This window comes from Triticum urartu, chromosome 4, assembly GCF_003073215.2.
Source record: "Triticum urartu cultivar G1812 chromosome 4, Tu2.1, whole genome shotgun sequence".
In the NCBI taxonomy this organism is placed as follows: Eukaryota; Viridiplantae; Streptophyta; class Magnoliopsida; order Poales; family Poaceae; genus Triticum; species Triticum urartu.
In genome coordinates, this window is record NC_053025.1 from 28,900,740 (window position 1) to 28,920,450 (window position 19,711).

At 47.4% G+C, this 19,711-nt stretch overlaps 1 protein-coding gene across 1 annotated transcript; it reads left to right on the forward strand.

The window, feature by feature from the left end:
* The first annotated feature begins 7,002 nt into the window (after positions 1-7,002).
* LOC125553465 (noroxomaritidine synthase 2-like) lies at positions 7,003-8,767 on the forward strand. Its single transcript, XM_048717245.1, has one exon. It carries the CDS (start codon positions 7,021-7,023, stop codon positions 8,545-8,547), a length of 1,527 nt encoding a protein of 508 aa, XP_048573202.1. The 5' UTR covers positions 7,003-7,020; the 3' UTR covers positions 8,548-8,767.
* Positions 8,768-19,711: the final 10,944 nt, after the last annotated feature.

The window sequence follows — 19,711 nt, forward strand, 5'->3', positions numbered from 1 at the left end:
AAAAGACACTCTCTCGCACCCCGCAGTCGAGTCGACTATTTGGTCGATGCGAGGGAGAGGAAAATGGTCTTTCGGGCAGGCCCGATTGATATGTTTGAAATCTATGCACATGCGAAGTGACTTGTCTTTCTTGGGGACCATGACTACATTGGCGAGCCACTCGGAGTGGTAAATCTCTCGGATAAACTCCGTTGCTAAGAGCCGAGCCACCTCCTCGCCAATGGCTTGCTTCTTCTGGACGGCGGACCATCGAAGGTGTTCCTTCACAGGCTTGAATTTTGAGTCGACCCGCAGACGGTGCTCAGCCAGCCCCCTGGGAACTCCAGGCATGTCAGAGGGTTTCCATGCAAAGATGTCCCAGTTCTCACGGAGGAGCTGGATGAGCGCTTCTTCCTATTTGGATTCAAGCGTCGTTGAGATATGAGTCGGGGCAGCATCGAGGTCGGTCGGGTGAATGTGGACTGTCTTCGTTTCACCAGTCGACCGAAAAGCTGACTCTGAAGCGGGCTTCTTGGCCCGTAGCAATTCACTCGGATCGGCAGTCTTTTGGTACTCTTGCAGCTCGACCACTGCCATCTGAGCATCTGTAATCTTTGAGCCTTTCTGAAAGCATTCTTCTGCCTTCTTCCGATTGCCTGTAACAGTGGTTACCCCTTTAGGGCCCGGCATCTTCAGTTTGAGGTACACGTAACATGGTCGAGCCATGAAACGCACGTAAGCTGGCCTGCCCAAAATGGCATGATAAGCACTTTGGAAGTCCACAACCTCGAATGTCAACTTTTCCTTGCGGTAATTCTTTGAATCACCGAAAACCACATCAAGAGCGATCTGGCCGAGTGATTGGGCTTTCTTCCCAGGAATGACTCCGTGGAAACTCATACTACTGGTGCTGAGCCTGGACATCGGAATGCCCATTCCTTTCAATGTTTCAGCATACAGTATGTTCAGGCCACTGCCGCCATCCATCAGGACTTTAGTCAGTCGAGTGCCTTCAACAATTGGGTCGACCACCAAAGCTTGCCTCCCAGGGGTGGCAATGTGCGTTGGGTGATCAGACTGGTCGAATGTGATGGCAGTCTGAGACCACTTCAGGTAACTGGGTGTTGCCGGGGCAACCATGTTCACCTCTCGGTTAATGACTTTCAGTCGACTTTTGCTCTCGACATCGGCAAAAATCATCAGGGTGGAATTGACTTGGGGGTATCCATCGTCGCTGTCTTCCTTGTCCTCGACCCTGTCCGACTCTTTTTCCTTACCCTTGGACTGCTTTCCTTGGAACTGCTGGATCAGGAGTCGGCACTGTCGTGTGGTATGCTTTGGGTAAATAAAATTACCCTCTTCGTCCTTCTTGGTGTGGATGTGACATGGCAGATCCAAAACATCATTTCCGTATTGATCCTTGACTTTTTTGGGCTTCTAGGTGCCCTTGGGTTTTCCCTTGAAGTTTCCCTGGGCTATGGCCAGGGCCTCCCCAGGAGCGGCTGGCTCGGCCTTCCGCTTCTGCTTCCGACTGGAATTGCCTCCAGTTTCCTGGGCGACTGCTTTCTGTTTGCCACTTCGGAGTCGGTCTTCGTCTTCTCCGTTAGCATACTTGGTGGCAATCTCCATCATCCGATTCAGAGACATCTCTCCAGTTCGACCGAACTTCAGATTCAACTCTCTGTATTTAACACCTTCCTTGAAGGCACAAACTGCTTGATGGTCCGGCACGTTCTCAACCGAGTGATGCAGCGTGATCCACCTCTGGATGTATTCCCTCAGAGTTTCATTCGGCTTCTGCACACAAGACCGTAACTCTGTTAGGCCTGCAGGTCGCTTGCATGTTCCTTCAAAGGTTGTGATAAACACTCGGGAGAGGTCCTTCCAAGTGTAAATGCTGCTGGGTGTCAACTGATTTAGCCATGCTCTGGCCGAGCCCTCTAACATGAGAGGCAAATGCTTCATGGCCACCTCGTCATTGCCACCGCCAATCTGTACAGCCACCCGGTAATCTTCGAGCCAGGTGTCAGGCTTAGATTCACCGGTGAACTTGCCGATTCCAGTCGCCAACCTGAAATTGGGAGGTATCACTGCGGCTCTGATGGCTCGACTGAAGCACTCTGGCCCTGAAGCGCGTACCCTGCTGCCGGCAGGCGCATCTCTGTTGTGGCCTTCTCGATGAGCTCTGTTCCTGTCAACCAAACCTTGAACGAGAATGGATCTCGCATCAAAGCCTGGGTCCCTAGGGTCGACTGGAATCCTCTGCCCAACACTATGAGGGTGTCTGTCATCTTACCGTCGAGGCGCATATGACCCACTCCTCGGGGGAGGGGATGGCACTCGACGTCGATTATCACGGTCGAACCGGCGATCGTACTGCTCATTCCTCCTGTACTGATCGTGCTGGTCGCCACGTCTCTCACGCCTCGGGGGCGATCTCGGGCTGTGAGCTGACTCGACTGTATCCGTCGCAACGGATCGACTGTGGATCCTGTTCCACGACTGAGAGACAGCAGAATTCTGGTTTCCCGCCGCCCGGAGCAGCGCTCTGATCTGCAACAAGCCCCTGCCCGCCTTCGACTGGGAGGGTTGAATTGATTCTGCTATACGGGCCGCAGCAGCCAAATTCTGAACTGGGGTTCGGTATACCTGCGTCGGCGGGAAGAGCTGGCGTCGACTAGACTCGGGAGCCCGCTGACGCGCTTGCTCGTCGAGTGCTCGCTGAAGATTCTCCAGTCGAGTGCGCTCGGCCAAGTTGGCCAAACGCGCGTCCTCCAAGGTTCGGGCCTCGGTGGTCTCTCCGACGATAGGAGTGCGGAGCGCGTCCATGTTCCGGCGGCGAAGCTCCTCTCGCTGCAATGACGTGAGAGGTTCGGGGAGATACTCGTCGTGGGGATGCGACGGATCGCCCCCACCCGTGCCTCCATCAGTGCGAGGGAAACCAGGGGGACTGTGTGTTCCATCGACCGCCAGGACCTCAGCCGCTGGATCGCTGCTGTGGCACTCGGATGCGGTCTCCGCGGAGCCAGTCGACAGGTCGAACAGGCCATGGAGGGATTCGACGGGCTCGATTGCCGTGACTTGCGGGGCTGCCGATTGGCGGGCCACGGCGTGCCTCACCCACCGCTGAAGTCTTGACCGACCGGAGCGCTTGCGCTGGTGGGAGACAGGGCGGGGAGACGATACGGGGGCCGACCCATATTGGGTCGACGGTTGCCGCAGGAGGACGCCACGAACGCATGCGCGGAAATGTGTCGCACCGCGGGCGGGGAGCGCGTCGATGTCGAGCGGTGCCTCCTGAAGCCAGGCGGAGTCGTCGATGATGAAGGTGAGCGCGCCGAGACGGATCTCGCGGTCCTCCACCAAAACTCCGCAAGAAAACATGATCAAAGGGACCGGGAAAGATCACAACTTCTCCAACTAAGCGCTAAGATTCTTGCCCCACGGTGGGCGCCAACTGTCGTGGTTCTAACTCTGACAGTGATATAGGGGGGTGAGTATGGAGAGGCTAGATCCTAGCTATTGGGAAGTTGTTACATGCGAGGTTTACGAGTTCAAGCCCTTCTCGGAGGAAGTAATAGCCCTACGTCTCGGAGCCCGGAGGCGGTCGACTGGATTATGCGCGTATAGATTACAGGGGTGCGAACCCTGTTTACTGAGGAGGGGGGTGGCTTATATAGAGTTCGCCGGCTCCCTCCTGCCCCCAGTAATGCAGGGTTTAATGGTACATTTAAGGCCGGGCGTTACTGGTAACGCCCCTAATAAAGAGCTATAATGACCATAAAGACTACTTAACAGCTGACCGTTTGCCTGCGGAGTGACTATAGATCTCCCGGCGGTCGAGTGGTTGGCTTCATGGTCGAGTGATAGCTTCTTGGTCGAGTGTCTTGAACCTGTCGAGTGAGATGCCTTCAAGTCGATTGAAATGTGATTTCTCCCAGGGGTGTCCTAGAGTAGGACTCTTCGGTCAGGTCCGTGTCCCTACCCTAGGTACATGTCTTCACCACTCTGATCTATGCACTGGTCTAGCAAGACAAGGAAGTGCCTTAGTTGCCCTGTTCCTGTCTGACTTGGTGGTGGCAGATTTGGCAGATGGAGCTACAAGATGCAACTCCTCCTGGTGTGGTGCTTAACCTGCTTGAGCAGCTCCCGTGGCTTTGGGTTCGAAGATCTTGGGTTGAGAGAAATCCGTCCTTCGTGATGGCCGAGCTTGACAATGGCAACGCCCGAGTGCGTGTCCCCTCCTTGAAGGTGTTGTTTTGGCCCGGATGACTCCCTTCCTTCTGCTTGGAGGAAACCCTTGCTCCGGCATCCGGACCAGACGACGGCGGCATCATGATGTTGTTCCCTTCTTGAGGCGTCATCTTGCTTGGTCGAGAAGTCTCGATGGTGCCGCTTGAGTACGTGTTGGCTACTACTCTGGGAGTGGGCATCTAGGGTTCAATGTACACCATCGTCGGCGCTCTTTTGACGACGCCTTCTCTAGGTCCTCCAAGGCCCTGCCATATACTTGCCGACTTCCTCTTGGTACAATGGGTGGGTACGTTGGTCTGGGTTGTCCTCGAGTCTTGATCATGTTGTGTAGCTCTCCGGCATTGGTTGTGACTCGGCATGGTTGCTCTATTACTTACCCCATTGTCATTGGCATGATTGGTCTAGCTGTAGCATGTTTTGTAGTACTTGTGGTTGTTATGCGTGGTGGGTGTGGCAGCTAATCATCGCGATTATCATTGTAATGGCCGAAAAGCGTGGTTCCGTCAAGCGTGGTTCCGCGTCTTCTTAGTACAATGATATGCATGCTTATGTGCATTATCGAGAAAACTATTTTATTTGAGGGGTGTAAAGTTTCATCATGAAAAATTGAGAGAGTAAAGTTTCGTCAAATAATACGATGATTTGAAGCCTACGCAAAAAGACAACCATTCAAAAAATTCCGAAAATAATAAACATTAGTGAGAAATTTGAAAAGTAGGAAGGATGCTAAGAATAACAACGTCCAAGACTGGACGCCAGTACCAACAACGTCCAGGTTGAACGCTTTTATAAACTTCGCCAACCGTTTGATTTGACCAGATCCTAACTGGCTACCTCCGGCATTCAACTTCTACCCTTGGCCACCTCTGCACGGCCAAAGGTAGACTCCGCCACATCTAGCCCACTGAAAATGCAGCTTTAGCAATACACCATCCTCCTTTCTCCATTGAAGCGGCGTGCTGGCCGAGGGTGCCGCCCGTGTGGCATCACTGGTGTCCACGCCTGTTTAATGCCGGCGACGCATTACTATATGGGACGGAACAAATATCTACCATGCCGTTCAATGCCATGTCAGTCCGTATGCTACCATGAAGCAGGCTCGCCGGTCGAGAAACCGACTTCTGCGCCGCACATTGACGCACCCATACACATTGCTTCACCGGAATCCGCTATTTAAAGAGGGCCACACCCAGACGCCTTGCCGCACCTGAATTTGATATTTTAAGGCGTCGCTTTTGAAGAATTTGAACTTTGGTGTATTGTCTTGGTGGTGGTTCGTGCTACAGTTACTATGAATTGGTCACTCCAACGGGATCTTTTGGTTTTTCTTCCTTTTCTTTTTGTTTATGGGTTATGTGCATCCGTAATGTCTTTAGGACATTTTGTTGTTGCAGAGGCTAGATGTAATTTATTCCCTTTGTCGTAGTTTGGTGATATTATATATTTCCTTTGTCAAAAAAAATCATTAGAGAAAATACTCTCAGTTAAATAAGAGCACTTGATAAGTTGATCCCACCTTGCGTACTCCCACCTTTGCCTCCTCCCCAAGAAAATCATAGGGTTCCTTTGCCTCCCGCCGGCGCCGCCGCTGATCCGCCTCATCTCCGGTGGCCTTAGGGCATGGCAGCACGATGGATCCCGGGCCTTGCCGGTGGGAGGGCTCCGTTTTAGATGTTTTTCAAGTTTTGTTAGGGTTTCTGTCCTGTTCAGGAAGACGAGACGGCGACGGCTACCTGAAGATGGAGTAAGGTCTTCTCCGTCTAGCCACCGTTCCGGCGGTGTGTCTACCATCGTCGGTTGGCGTGTGGTGGTGTGTCTCCGGCAGATCTATCCTTCGTGGATTTATTCAGATTTGGTCGTAGTTCGTCTACGTTTGTGTTTCTTCAGGATGAATCCTTCCGATCTATACCACTCTTTAGCGGTGGCGGTTGTTGTTCAGCTGCGCTGGTCCTATGGGGCCTCAACACGATGACTTCCCGATTGTCTACTACAACAAGTTTTGCCCGCCTCCGACGAGGGAGGGGCGATGACAGCGGCGCGCCTTCGGCTCACTTCAGTACTTGTAGTTGACGTTAAGTGGTCGATGGACCTGAATATAATTTTTATTATTTTTTGTGTCCGTTGTATTGCCATGATTGAAGATGATAGATTAGAAGTTTTCTTGCAAAAACATAAAAAATAAAAGAGCACCTGACCGAACCACACAATGGATACTGTTTATAATAGTGTGCAGCCGTGGACATCATTCGTAATGACGTTCAGAATGGACGCGGCTGTCCATAGCGTCCTTCCTATTTATCAAATTTCGGCCTAACTATTATCAGTTTTGGAATTGCTGCATTACTAGTTACTACTAATAAAACCCCCGGCAAAACCATGGCCCAAAAACAACAAAGGAAGACGTGTTTTTAAACAAGTATCTCCCTTCTTTCTGTATATCACGTATTAAAAAATATTTCAAAATTCATACACAAACTACACATTTCTATGTGTACGTACACTTTTTCTAGAATTTTTTGAAGGTGTACACAATCAAGTTTCAGATTAAAAAAAAGGGCTCCAAAGGAGCTCGGGACATCAAACCCATTGTATAATTGTGCGAATTAATGCCCCCCCCCCCCCCCCCCCCCCCCCCTCCGGTATTTCGCCAAAAAAAAAATTAAAAAATTTAATGCCCCCATACAATGTGGAAACCTGTGCACATCGCTGCTAGTATATAAATAGGCCAGCGCCATGCCTATTGCAGCATACATCTAAGTAGTTGCATATCTCACACTACTCATAACAATGTCGATTTCGTTCTCGCAAGAGCTGCTCATCCCCACCGTACTCGTGCTTCTTGTTTCCCTATGCTTGTACTTCAGGTCTAGTAGTAGATCAAAGAATCGATCGGTGCTCCCAATCGACTGGCCAATAGTGCACATGTTGCCGGCATTCATTGCCAACCTCCATAACTTGTGTGACTATTGTGCTGCGAGCCTCGCCGAATCAGGCCACAACTTCAGGATACATCTTCCCCAAGCGCACATGTTCCTCACTTGCGACCCTGTGAACATCCGGCACATCTTCACGACGAACCACACAAACTTCCCAAAGGGTGTGGAGTTCGCAGCCATCTTCGACATCATGGCTGGAAGCTTCTTCACCATTGATGGTGAGCCGTATCATCGGCAGCGCGTGAAATTTCATAGCGTGCTCGGCAACCCACGGTTGGTTGCCAGTATGGTAGCTTGCTGCCACGACAAGATGGAGAATGGCCTCCTCCCATTGTTCACCCAAATGGCGAGCACCGGCACTCCATTTGACATGCAAGAAGTGGTTTCGAGGTTTATGTTTGACCTGGCTGCCACATCACTCTTTGGTGTGGACACTAGCCTCTTATCCTTGGACATGCCTCCCATGGACGTTGCCATTGCGATGGACATGGTAATGGAGGTAGCCCTTTTCCGGCACATCCTGCCGGCCTCTTGCTGGAAGGCTATGAGGTGGCTAAACATCGGCCCAGAGAGAAAGCTCGATGCGGCGCACACGGTGCTACGAGGGTTCGTCACAGATATGATCAAGAAGAAGATTAACAGAGGCTGTATTGGTAATGAAGAGGAGCAAGAAAGTGCAGATATTCTATCTGCCTACATCAACGATCCAGACTATGCCGATGTTGAATTGCTCCATGCGATGCTCCTCGCCTTTATGCTCGCTGGGAAGGACACAATTGGCGTGACCTTGATATGGACCTTCTACAAGCTCGCCCAGAATCCTAAGATTGCGTCAATCATCCGCAGTGAACTCTCACCCATTGCATTACACAAAATAGACACGGGTACGGGCGACATGGTAATCTTTGACCCAGAGGAGACAAAATCCATTGTCTATTTGAGAGCTGTCTTGTATGAGACTCTCAGATTGTACCCACCGGCCCCTTTCGAGCGCAAGACAATGGTTGCCGATAATATCATGCCGAGTGGTCATGAGGTGCATGCCGGCGAAACCATCCTTATTTCACTCCACTCCATGGGGAGGATGGAGGACATATGGGGCAAGGACTGTCACGACTACAACCCGCATAGGTGGCTCTTGGAGGGTAGCAACAAGCTGAGGTATGAACCATCTCACAAATTCTTGTCTTTCAACTCGGGTCCGAGGATTTGCCCTGGGAAGGAAATCGCTGTTATCCAAATGAGAACCATCGTTGCCACGGTGGTATGGAACTTTGACTTGGAGGTGGTGAAAGGACAGAGTATCGAGCCGAAGTTGTCTTGTACACTACAGATGAAAAATGGGCTCATAGTGAAGCTGAAGAAGCGTGAAATATAACACAAGACTCTCTTTATCTTTAAGCGCATTGATTTTATACAACAAGGTGTGTGTGTGTGTGTGTGTGTGTGTGTGTGTGTGTGTGTGTGTGTGTGTATGTGTGTGTGTGTGACAGAAAGAGAGATAGAGTAATTATATACTCGAAGATGTATGAGCTATTCAGCTCCCTCTAATATATATACAGATGAATATATTGTACCTCGTTATCAATTTTAATATACCTCATTATTAGTTACAACATAACCCAAAGTGCGTTATGTCAAAAATTCATTTGGGTTCATATATATCTACAGATAGAGCTTCTGATCTATCTGAGAGAACATACTTTATTTATATTACTCCCTCCGTTTCTATTTAGTCTGCATATAAGGTTTGGTCAAAGTCAAGCTTTGTAAAGTTTGAGTAACTTTATATTAAAAAATATAAACATTGACAATATGAAATCAATATTATCAAATGCACCACAAAATGTATTTTCATGCTATATAGTTTTAATATTGTAGATGTTCATTTTTTTATATAAATTTGGTCAAATTTTGTGTAGTTTGACTTTGACCAAATCTTATATGCATGCGGAGTAAAAAGAAACGGAGGGAGTGCTGCTCAGATGTGAAGTGCAATATGGAAGGCTGAATTTTTGGGTAGGCATGTTTGGTCGTTTCTTTTGGTCATCAAAATACCGTGCTATATTGCCCTTATGTATACCCTGTATAGACGCGGGTTATTGAAGTATTATCAAAACTTTGTAAATCAGTTGCCAGAATTAAGGTAGTCAGTATATTATGCATGTGTTGTCAGTGGTTACACTCAACATGTGCAGTTTTCTAGATTTGAGAATAATTTGTAACATGTGAGTAGTTGTGTCAATGGATATTTTTTTGAAAAGGTGGACATCCCCGCCCTGTGCATCAAAAAGATGCATATATACAGCCATTTTATTTAAACGAAATAAAGTGACACAAGGTCTAAAATCCAGTATAGCTCACAGCAGGAGCAAGACTCGAAAATGAAAATCTGAAAATAACTTAAAGCCACGACCAGCGAAACATATGACTAGATGGCTAAATACCTATCCCATTAGTGGACGGCCATCCAAACCGGTTGTATATATATCCCGTGCTACCGTCTCTCGCTGATTGCACCCAGTAACCAACAACTCCCTGCAGTCTGTATGAGTGAGTAACGACCACGTACGGATCCAAGCAGTAACTCTGAAGATAACCTGCAAAAAATTAATAAAGTTCTTTCTATTAAAAATCATATCATTTATGCAGTTCCATATATCCCAGAGTAATGCGCATATTCCTATCCAGATACGTCTCGTGATAATAGGCTCTACCCCAGTTAGCCATGTCCCAAACAACATGTCAATGCTAATTGAAGGGTTAATGTTAAATGCTATATGAATCATGCGCCAGAGGAGCTTGGCTAGGGAGCAGTCAATGAAGAGATGTTGAATTGTTTGATCTTGATCACAAAAACAACATCGAGGACTACCAACCCATCTTCACCTCAGAAAATTATCCGTCGTAAGAATCACCTCCTTATGGACAAACCACATGAAAATCTTGATTCTCAGCGGAACTTTAATTTTCCATATATGCATTGTTCTCGGGATTGGGACAAAATTAAGTAAATCCAGGTACATAGATTTCAATATAAATATACCGTTCTTAGTTAAATTCCATTGAAACGCGTCTGGCTGGTCCAAAAGTTGAACATCCATCAGCCTTCATACCAAATGTAACCAGGAAGTCCAGCGTTCCCCCATAAGGGATCTCCTGAATGGAATATTCAATGGAGACGACTTTAATACTATAGAAATGTAAGCCTCCTTACATTGTATAATATTATATAACATAGGATACTGAAGTGCTAGGGGCAGATCTCGTAGCCAGGTATCCTCCCGAAATCTGGTAGTTCTGCCGTCTCCAACAATAATTTTTACTCTACGAAAGAAGGTGTCTTTCTTTCTCATTAGCCCCTTCCAGAACAGCGAGTCATTAGGTCTTACGGTTACCTGGGCTAGGGATTTAGTCTGGAGGTATTTGTTACGAAGGATCTGTGCCCACATACCCTCAAACTTGGTAAGCAACCTATAAAGCCATTTGCTAAGTAGGCATTTATTTTTAATTTCCAAATTCTCAATCCCTAGACCTCCTTGGTCTTTGGGACTGCAAATGGTATCCCACCTGGTTAATCTATACTCTGTCTTAACCTCATCACTTCGCCAGAAGAAATGAAATCGATAGAAATCTAACCTTTTAAGTACCCCTAGAGGCACTTCAAAGAAAGATAGAAGGAACATAGACATACTTGTAACAACAAATTTATTAACACGAGCCTACCTCCATAAGACATAAGGTTGCCCTTCCAGCAGCTTAGTTTTTTTTTTGAATCGATCCTCAAGACATTTTAATTCTTTGTTGTAAAGTATTCGATGGTGAATTGGAATCCCTAGGTAATGAAATGGCAAAGAGCCTACTTCAGAAATGAACAATTGTCTATGGGCATCTTGTTCCTCTTTAGCTCACCCAAAGCAGAACAGTTCACTCTTGTGAAAATCAATTTTTAGACCTGACAATTGTTCGAAGAGGCAAAGGACCAGTTTCATATTTCTAGCCTTTGCAAGGTCATGTTTCATGAACATGATAGTGTTTTCCGTGTATTGTAAAATGGATATGCCCCCATCAACTAGATGAGCGATGAGACCACCTACCTGGCCATTATCCTTGGCCCTACCTATCAGGACTGCCAACATGTCTACCACAATGTTGAACAAGACCGGGGATATTAAATCCCCTTGTCTTAAGCCTTTATAGGTCTGGAAATAATTACCAGTGTCATCATTCACTTTGATCCCCATGCTATCTTTTTGGATAAAAGAGTCAACATGTCTCCGCCAGGATTCGGCAAACCCCTTCATACGCATAGCCTGTTGGAGAAAGGGCCATTTGACCTTATCATAACCTTTTTCAAAATCCACCTTTATAGTTGTGAGCCTGAGCGCATAATGGCTAATTCTACACTCCGGCAGGACTTAAACGCACCACCTGGCCGAACAAACTAATCATTATTCAACTCCTGGTAAACTCCCTTGCAAAATAAAGTGATGGTATTAAATTCATTACCGGCTGCATGCATCAAACCTCCGCGTCGCGTCGTACTATCTATTCACCAAACCTCTCCTGGTAAATTCCCTTGCAAACCATAGTAACAAAATTAAATTCGTTACTGCACTACACATCCCCATCCATTCCGGTACTAGCTATTCTCCTTAATACCTTCTAGTAAAATACAGTGGAAACACAGTAACAGAGTTAACATCATTACGGACAACCTGCACTAGTATTCCGTCACGCACTAACATAATTAAAATGGTTACCACTGCATGCACCAATCCTTCGCCGCGCATGCATGAATCCCCGCAGCCCCTAATTCTACAATTACCGGATGCATGCATGAATCCCCGCAGCCCCTAATTCTACTAGTAAATTTCCTAGTACATCCTTACCAGATGCATGCTAGTACTGGTACTGCCTACTCTTTGTAAAATCATCAATGATTAGGAAGAAGATGAAATTGGCATGTCGTATCGTAAAAGGGTGTACAGACTGATAAAACTTTATTAGGTCCTTTTACAAGAATAAATTGATCTTTCTATGTATTGCTCAAATTTTACTATAAAATTATTGTATTACTACATATTGCTTAATTTGTGTGTTTACACTAGGGGAGGTTTGTATGGCGTGCGTTGGTTGTGCTGGACTGCTGGCTAGAATCGTAACATTCGCGTGAAGTTGGTTCGAATGGCTGCCTGATTAGCGCGTGAAGTTGGAGCGTAGAATAAGAGTAATGCGCCCAGGCTCATGCAGATGAACTCATCAGGCTAACTGCAAGGCCACCCTCGGCAGATGCAAGAGCAATGTCACCCTCGGCGAGGGCACTCGAAGAGCGATCTCGTCAACAACCACAAGTACTCATCTGCATTTTTCTGATGGTCTGTTTAATTTAATCCTCCTACTAACAAGCAATTGTTTGGTTTTTAGAGTCTTATGCCTTTTTTTATAATAACTAGCACAGCGGCCCGCACCACTGCAGCGGCAATATCTTTAATTATTTTAAAGTTTAGATTATGCCTTATGAAATGATGACCCTGAAAAAAATGCTATTACAGTTTTTTTTCTTCCTTTTCTATCATAATATAGCATTCTAATTTCAGAAGAAATAGAACATGTCATCAATCATCAATCAGTAATTTTGAAGTGAACTACATATGGACTTGCACGTAACTTTGATTTTTTTACATCTTATGTCGATTTCTCTTTTATATATGTGTTTTGATTATTAAATTAATTCTAGGCTACCTCTGAATTGGCCGTAGCTTCGTCATGTGTTGTGACAAAATTTATGTCAATAACATTGGATAACAAATACACTGCGGCCGGCCAATTTCATTTCCACTGCACACTTCCTATGTGTATAGTGGTGCATCTTGTTGTTTTCTTTTCTCTTCTCTTCAATTTGATAACGTAAATTACGTATGGTCTAAATTCATGATTTGTCTAGATGATAAATATTCATGTGGGGAGTCTCCCCCCCTTGCCCTATACGTGCTTAGGACGCGATAGGGGCGTGACATTGCCACCTCCCCGCAACGTTGATGCGGCCGCCGTTCCGCTACACGCTTGAGGGGCCCAAGACTGTGAGGGGGGCGTGAGCGGACTCTAGGGATGAGTGAGGCACCTATTGTTTGTCACTCTCCAACTATCCATTTAGTTATGTATCTCTCTTTCTCCATCCATCCATTTAGTTAGGTATCTCTCTCTCTCAAAAACACACTTCACTATTGTACAACTACATATATTGTACCTCTATCAGAGTCAATATACAGAGAAGCAGTTGTGCCAGCTAGCATAACAAGCAGATGGACAACTACACATGAGAATTGTTTATATACAGGTTCAAACTATTTCAGTTTTATTGCCAATCGGCATGAAAGCCGGAACCAACGCACAAGAAAACAAAGGATGATTGAGACATGTAGTGGAGTGTTGGAGTATAATGTACGTCCCTCTCCCACGTTTGTACTTTTGATTGAGTTGACTGGTGCATGAATTATATATGGTATCCGATGCAAAAAATCTTGAGTTCAAGACACTACAATGCAAGATTAAAAAATGATTATGCATCCTTCATCGATCCTATGTATAAAGATTAAAATAGTCTAGACGTGAGTAGGAGGGCCTCAATCTATCAGTTTAGTTTTGCGGCCCACGTCATAGACTTCAGAGGAGCATAGACGTGCGGGAGAGTGTTGCAGTATGGTGTCCAACCCTCTCCCATAGTTTGGTCTTTTGGATGAGTTGGATGAACATTAATTCAATATGAAGTGCAACATGAATCATTCAATCTAAACCAGTTATCAACACTCTGGTAAGAGCATCAGCTGCAGGCCTGAACAAGTAAAGAAGGTGGCTGTAAGATAATATATGTACTGAACATGAATCATTACCTAATATCCATCCTAGATTGTCTTTATTCATATCTGTCAGACTAATATATCACCGGATTGTGATATACTCCTAATCCCCTAAACCGAGGACCATCAAATATATTTGTGATCTCCCTTTTATGGTTAAGATTAGACAGGATTGCACATACTTGTCTATACAATTAAGACGTAATGGAAAGGCCCAAGCATGGTCTATTCTTCCCATACTTAGCACTATACATCACCCATCCATCCTATTCATTTATTTGCGTTTTCGGTAGCCTTTGCTATCCTAACACTGCGTCCACCATGCCACACAAACTGTCCCCTCGTTCCAGTGCTTGTATTTTTCTTGGTTACTCTCCTCACCACAATGGATACCATTACATGAATCCACCACACACTACATAATAATTCTCGCCACGTTGTTTTCGATGAAAACTCGTTTCCCTTTGCCTCCTCGCGGCCAACTCCTACTACCTCATATGATTTTCGTGACGACCTTCCTCCCATATTAGTCTAGCAATATCTACTCCCTCCATTCCTAAATATAAGCCCTATTAAAGATTTCAATATGGACAACATACGAAGCAAAATGAGTGAATCTATATATATCCGTATGTAGTTCGTATTCAAATATCTAAAAAGGCTTATATTTAGAGACAGAGGGAGTAGCTCTCAATACCTTGTACTGCAATTATGGACGGATGTGTAAACAAAATTGTCCCCTGGTGGCCCTGGTCTATAGATCATGGACAACGCTAACGCCCACACGTGTGGTGGGAGCGAAACCCGCCCACACGCCCTATAACAAACATACTGCGTCATGTTACCGCATGCATGCATGTGGGAATCTTTTTGGATTTTAAGTTTTCAAAATATTTTATCCTTTAAATGAAAAATCCAATTAAAGATCCATTTTCACCATTAAATCACTCGTGACGAGATCTTCGGAACTAGATCTCATATCAATATATTTCGATGAATTTTTTGGCTAAAAGTTGCCATGTCTATTGCACGTGAATTGTCATGGTATTTACACTAAAGTTGCCATGATATGTTTCAACTATTTTCTTCTACATTTAAAAGTAAATTTTGACATTTATAAAACGGGGAATTAAGAAATTAGACTTGCCATGAACCATAAACTAAAATTGCCATGATACATGCACTTAAAATTGCCATGGTTCATACAAAAAATAATTTTCATGGTCAAAGTACTGGAGTTGCCATCATCAAAATAATGAAATTGCCATGCTCTACAAACTAAAATTACCACATGGCAACTTTAGTTTAAGCACTATGGCAACTACAGTTTAAACATCGTGGTAACTTTTGGGCAAAAAAAATTCATCGAAACATATCAACATGGGGTCTAGTTTTGAAAATCTCATCGAGACGGATTTAATGGTGAAAACCGATTATTAATTCAATTTTTTAATTAGGAGATAAAATATTTTTAAGCCGAAAATCAAAAAGATTCCTACTGATGTCATATGTTCACATGTGATAAAATGAGTGATAAAGAAGGCGTGTGGGTGATGTGCAAGATGCCATACATGTGGGCGTTAGTTTTTCTCTAGATCATTATACGACAAAAAATTGTAGGGGAGGTGCAACATATATGACGGAAAGACAGCAGAGCGTTGATTTTCATTGATGAAGAAGAAGGTAAGGTACATGGTACACCGGAGGCCCAAGGAAAACAAAACTGGCGTGGCTGGCATTAGTTCGCCCTGTACACAGAAGTGATCTAGCGAACTCAAGGTGGCTCAAAGAAAGCTGACATCGGTGCAAGCCTAGCGTGTTGCCAGGTCTTGCCTCATCGATGATGCGGCCATGAACCTGCTCGGCGGAGGAGGAGACGTGATTGAAAACTCTCCCGTTCCGCTCCTTCCAGATGCCCCATGACACAAGCAGGCAAGAGGCCTTCCAAATAGCCTGTCTCGGCCACGGTAGCCCGGCAGTTTGTCGTCTGAATCGCAGCTGCAGTGAGCAGTCTGTGGGCATAGGCAGCGCAGTGAACGACATGCCTAGCGAGGATGCGGTCCTCTCCCACACGTCCGCGGCGAACGGGCAGGCCGCAATCATGTGGTGGGCTGTTTCCGGCGCGGCCTGACATAGAGAGCAGATCGGGTCGTGTTCGATCCTTTGCTTAGCCAAGTTATCCGCCGTCATAATCCTCCCTTGCAACAGTAGCCAGGTGAAGCATTTAGCCCTGGGAGATGCTTTTGCCTTCCAGATTATGGACTTATGGTTGGTTTGAATGCTGCCCTTAAATTGCATCTTGTATGCAGAAGCCGCCGTGTATTCACCGGACGCTCTCCACTTCCAGGCAATCCGGTCTTCGACGTTGTCATTGATGGTGATGCTCGTAGCAGCCTCCCAGAGATCACAGAGCTCGTGTAGAATCGCCGGCGTTGGGTTGGGCTTGAGGAGCGTCAGCCAATGGTTGTCAAGCATCGCCGCTCTGAAGGATAACCGTTTCCCATTGCAGTGCTTGTACAGGTTGGGCCAGCGATCGGCCGGTCTGTTTCCCGTAGCCCAATGCGAGCGCCAGAACGACGCCGTTCTCCCATCGCCGATGCAGATTGTTGACGAGGCATGGAATACAGCCTCCGCGTCGGGGTCACTCGGCAGGATCAGATTACCCCAAGGCCGGTCTCTATCAGTCCATGTGAGCCAACACTAGCGGGCCCGTAAGGCGCTTCCCTGTCTCTGCAGGTCATGGATGCCCAGCCCTCCGAGCTCTCGAGGCCGACAGACATTGCTCCATCTTACTAAGCATTTACCAGCCGGGGAAACCTCATCCGCCGCCCAAAGGAAGCCCCTACGCAGCCTATCCACCATCTTGATGAACCACTTTGGCGGCGCAATCAGCATTATCCGATAAATTGCCATTGCAGAGAGGGTGGTTCTAACCAGTTCAATTCTTCCCGGCAGTGCAATCAGCTTGGCTTTCCACCCTCTCAATCTTTTGGACAGACTGTCAAGGGCCGGCTGCAGGTCCTCCCGTCGTAGGCGCCCATCAGTCAGAGGCAAGCCAAGGTAGGTCACCGGGAACTTCCTAATGTCACAGTCAGATTCCTCGACCACACACTCGGCCTCTCCATCAACCATCACTGCATCTGATGGGCGTGGCGGCGCTCTTGGACCAATTTACTCGAAGGCCGGAGACCCGTTGGAAGCAGGAGAGCAACTCGATAGCAGCATGGAGCTCGGTTTTGGATGGGTTGAGAAAGGGCACGGCATCATCAGCGTATATATATGGATAGGCAGTAGGGCATTGTCGTTCTTCCAATGGGAGCCAACACCCCTCTCTGGCTGGCGGTATTGAACATGGCAGCGAGGGCGTCGATGGCTATTAGGACTGGACGTACGAGCGAGCTTTCCGGCTCGGCCCGAAACTCGCTACAGCTCGGCCCATTACAGCTCGGCTCGACAGGTTAAATGAGCGGGCCCAGTTCTGAAAACAGGCCTGTTTCGCGTGCGAGCCGAGCCGAGTTTCGGCCGGTCCAGCTCGGTGACTCGTTTGCGGCCCAGCCCAATCCATCGTCAATCTCCATCACTCGCAGCCTCGCACTCCCTCGTTAGGGCACGAGAGACGCAGAGACAGCGCCGCCTCGCCGCTTTCTCTGCTCTGCCTCCCCCTCACCCCTTTCTCTCCCCTGTGCCGCAAAGCTGGATCGGCGGCGACGAGGGACGCCCCGTTTCCTCACCACTCCGACAGCAACGGGCTCGACGGCAATGGGCGGCGCCACCTCTCCTCACCACAGCAGACGCAGACGGACGCGCCTCCCCTGGTTTCTCGCCGAACGTGACGAGCACGAGCAGGTACCTCCTTCCTTTCCTATCTATAGCCACAGCTCTCTGAACTAGTACGTGTGTGATGGATCAATGGATGGATGGATCGATGGATGTGCTCATGTAGCTGTTCCTTCCCAAACCCTAGCCGTGTCTAAACTAGCATGCATGACGCATCTGATTTATTGATGGATGCATGGATGGATCGATGGATGTAATCATGTAGATGTAGGGCTAGATGGATGGATCATGGATGGATGTATTATAACCTGTAGGGCTAGATGTAGCAGATCCGGATGGATGGGTCATGGATGGATGGAGTTGTAGGGTAGAATGGATGGATAGATCAAAATTTTCATTGATTCCATGTGTAATTAGTTTTCTGCTGTTGATGATCTACTTGATGTAGCATAGCAGCTTGAAAAAAAATCTACTTTCTTGGAAAATTACATTGACTCCATATGTAATTAGTTTACTGTTGTTGATGATTGACTGTTTGTTGTTTGCTGATGTGTGCAGACGCCTATCGTCGCAACAATGGACAAGGAAAAGGGGAAGGCGAATGGGAAGGAGAAGGAGAAAGAGAGGACCTTGGACTCCATTATGAAGAGCAAGGTGCCGGTCTCGGGGATGCAGAAGGGGAATGGGAAGGGCAATGCAGCAGCTACTACGCGGCTGCCAAGGAAGCTCGCAAATGATTGCAGCAATGCCCCAATCGCTGAGTTGTTGTATAGGGTAAAAAAGAAACCTCCGCCTCGACGTCTCCCTGACCCCACTGGCGCTGGTGTGCGTGCTGCAATCGCCGCTGCCTCCGGCTCCGCAAACCGGAAGCAACAATATCTGAGTACACACATAAGTTAAACAAGTTTGCCTTAAGAAGGCTAGCACAAACTGGGATACAGATCGAAAGAGGCGCAGGCCTCCTGCCTGGGATCCTCCTAACTACTCCTGGTCGTCGCCAGCGGGCAGCACGTAGTAGTAGGCACCTCCGGTGTAGTAGGGGTCATCGTCGACGGTGGCGTCTGGCTCCTGGACTCCAGCATCTGGTTGCGACAACCAGAATGAAAGGAAAGGGGGAAAAGGGGGGAGAAAGCAACCGTGAGTACTCATCCAAAGTACTCGCAAGCAAGGAGCTACACTACATATGCATGGGTATCAAATGGAGTAAGGGTATCATATGTGGACTGAACTGCAGAAAGCCAGAATAAGAGGGGGATAACTAATCCTTTCGAAGACTACGCTTCTGGCAGCCTCCGTCTTGCAACATGTAGAAGAGAGTAGACTGAAGTCCTCCAAGTAGCATCGCATAGCATAATCCTAACCGATGATCCTCCCCTCGTCGCCCTGTGAGAGAGCGATCACCGGTTGTATCTGGCACTTGGAAGGGTGTGTTTTATTAAGTATCCGGTTCTAGTTGTCATAAGGTCAAGGTACAACTCCAAGTCATCCTGTTACCGAAGATCACGGCTATTCGAATAGATTAACTTCCCTGCAGGGGTGCACCACATAACCCAACACGCTCGATCCCATTTGGCCGGACACACTTTCCTGGGTCATGCCCGGCCTCGGAAGATCAACACGTCGCAGCCCCACCTAGACCAACAGAGAGGTCAGCACGCCGGTCTAAACCTAAGCGCCCAGGGGTCTGGGCCCATCGCCCTTAGCACACCTGCACGTTGCGTGGGCGGCCGGAAGCAGACCTAGCCTAGTGGCGTTCCAGTCCAATCCAGCGCGCGCCGCTCCGTCGCTGACGTCAAGAAGGCTTCGGCTGATACCACGACGCCGGGATACCCATAACTACTCCCGCGTAGATGGTTAGTGCGTATAGACCAAATGGCCAGACTCAGATCAAATACCCAGATCTCG

Excerpts from the sequence above, each read along its gene's own strand:
- LOC125553465 (XM_048717245.1), top strand. The coding sequence starts at position 7,021 with ATGTCGATTTCGTTCTCGCAAGAGCTGCTCATCCCCACCGTACTCGTG.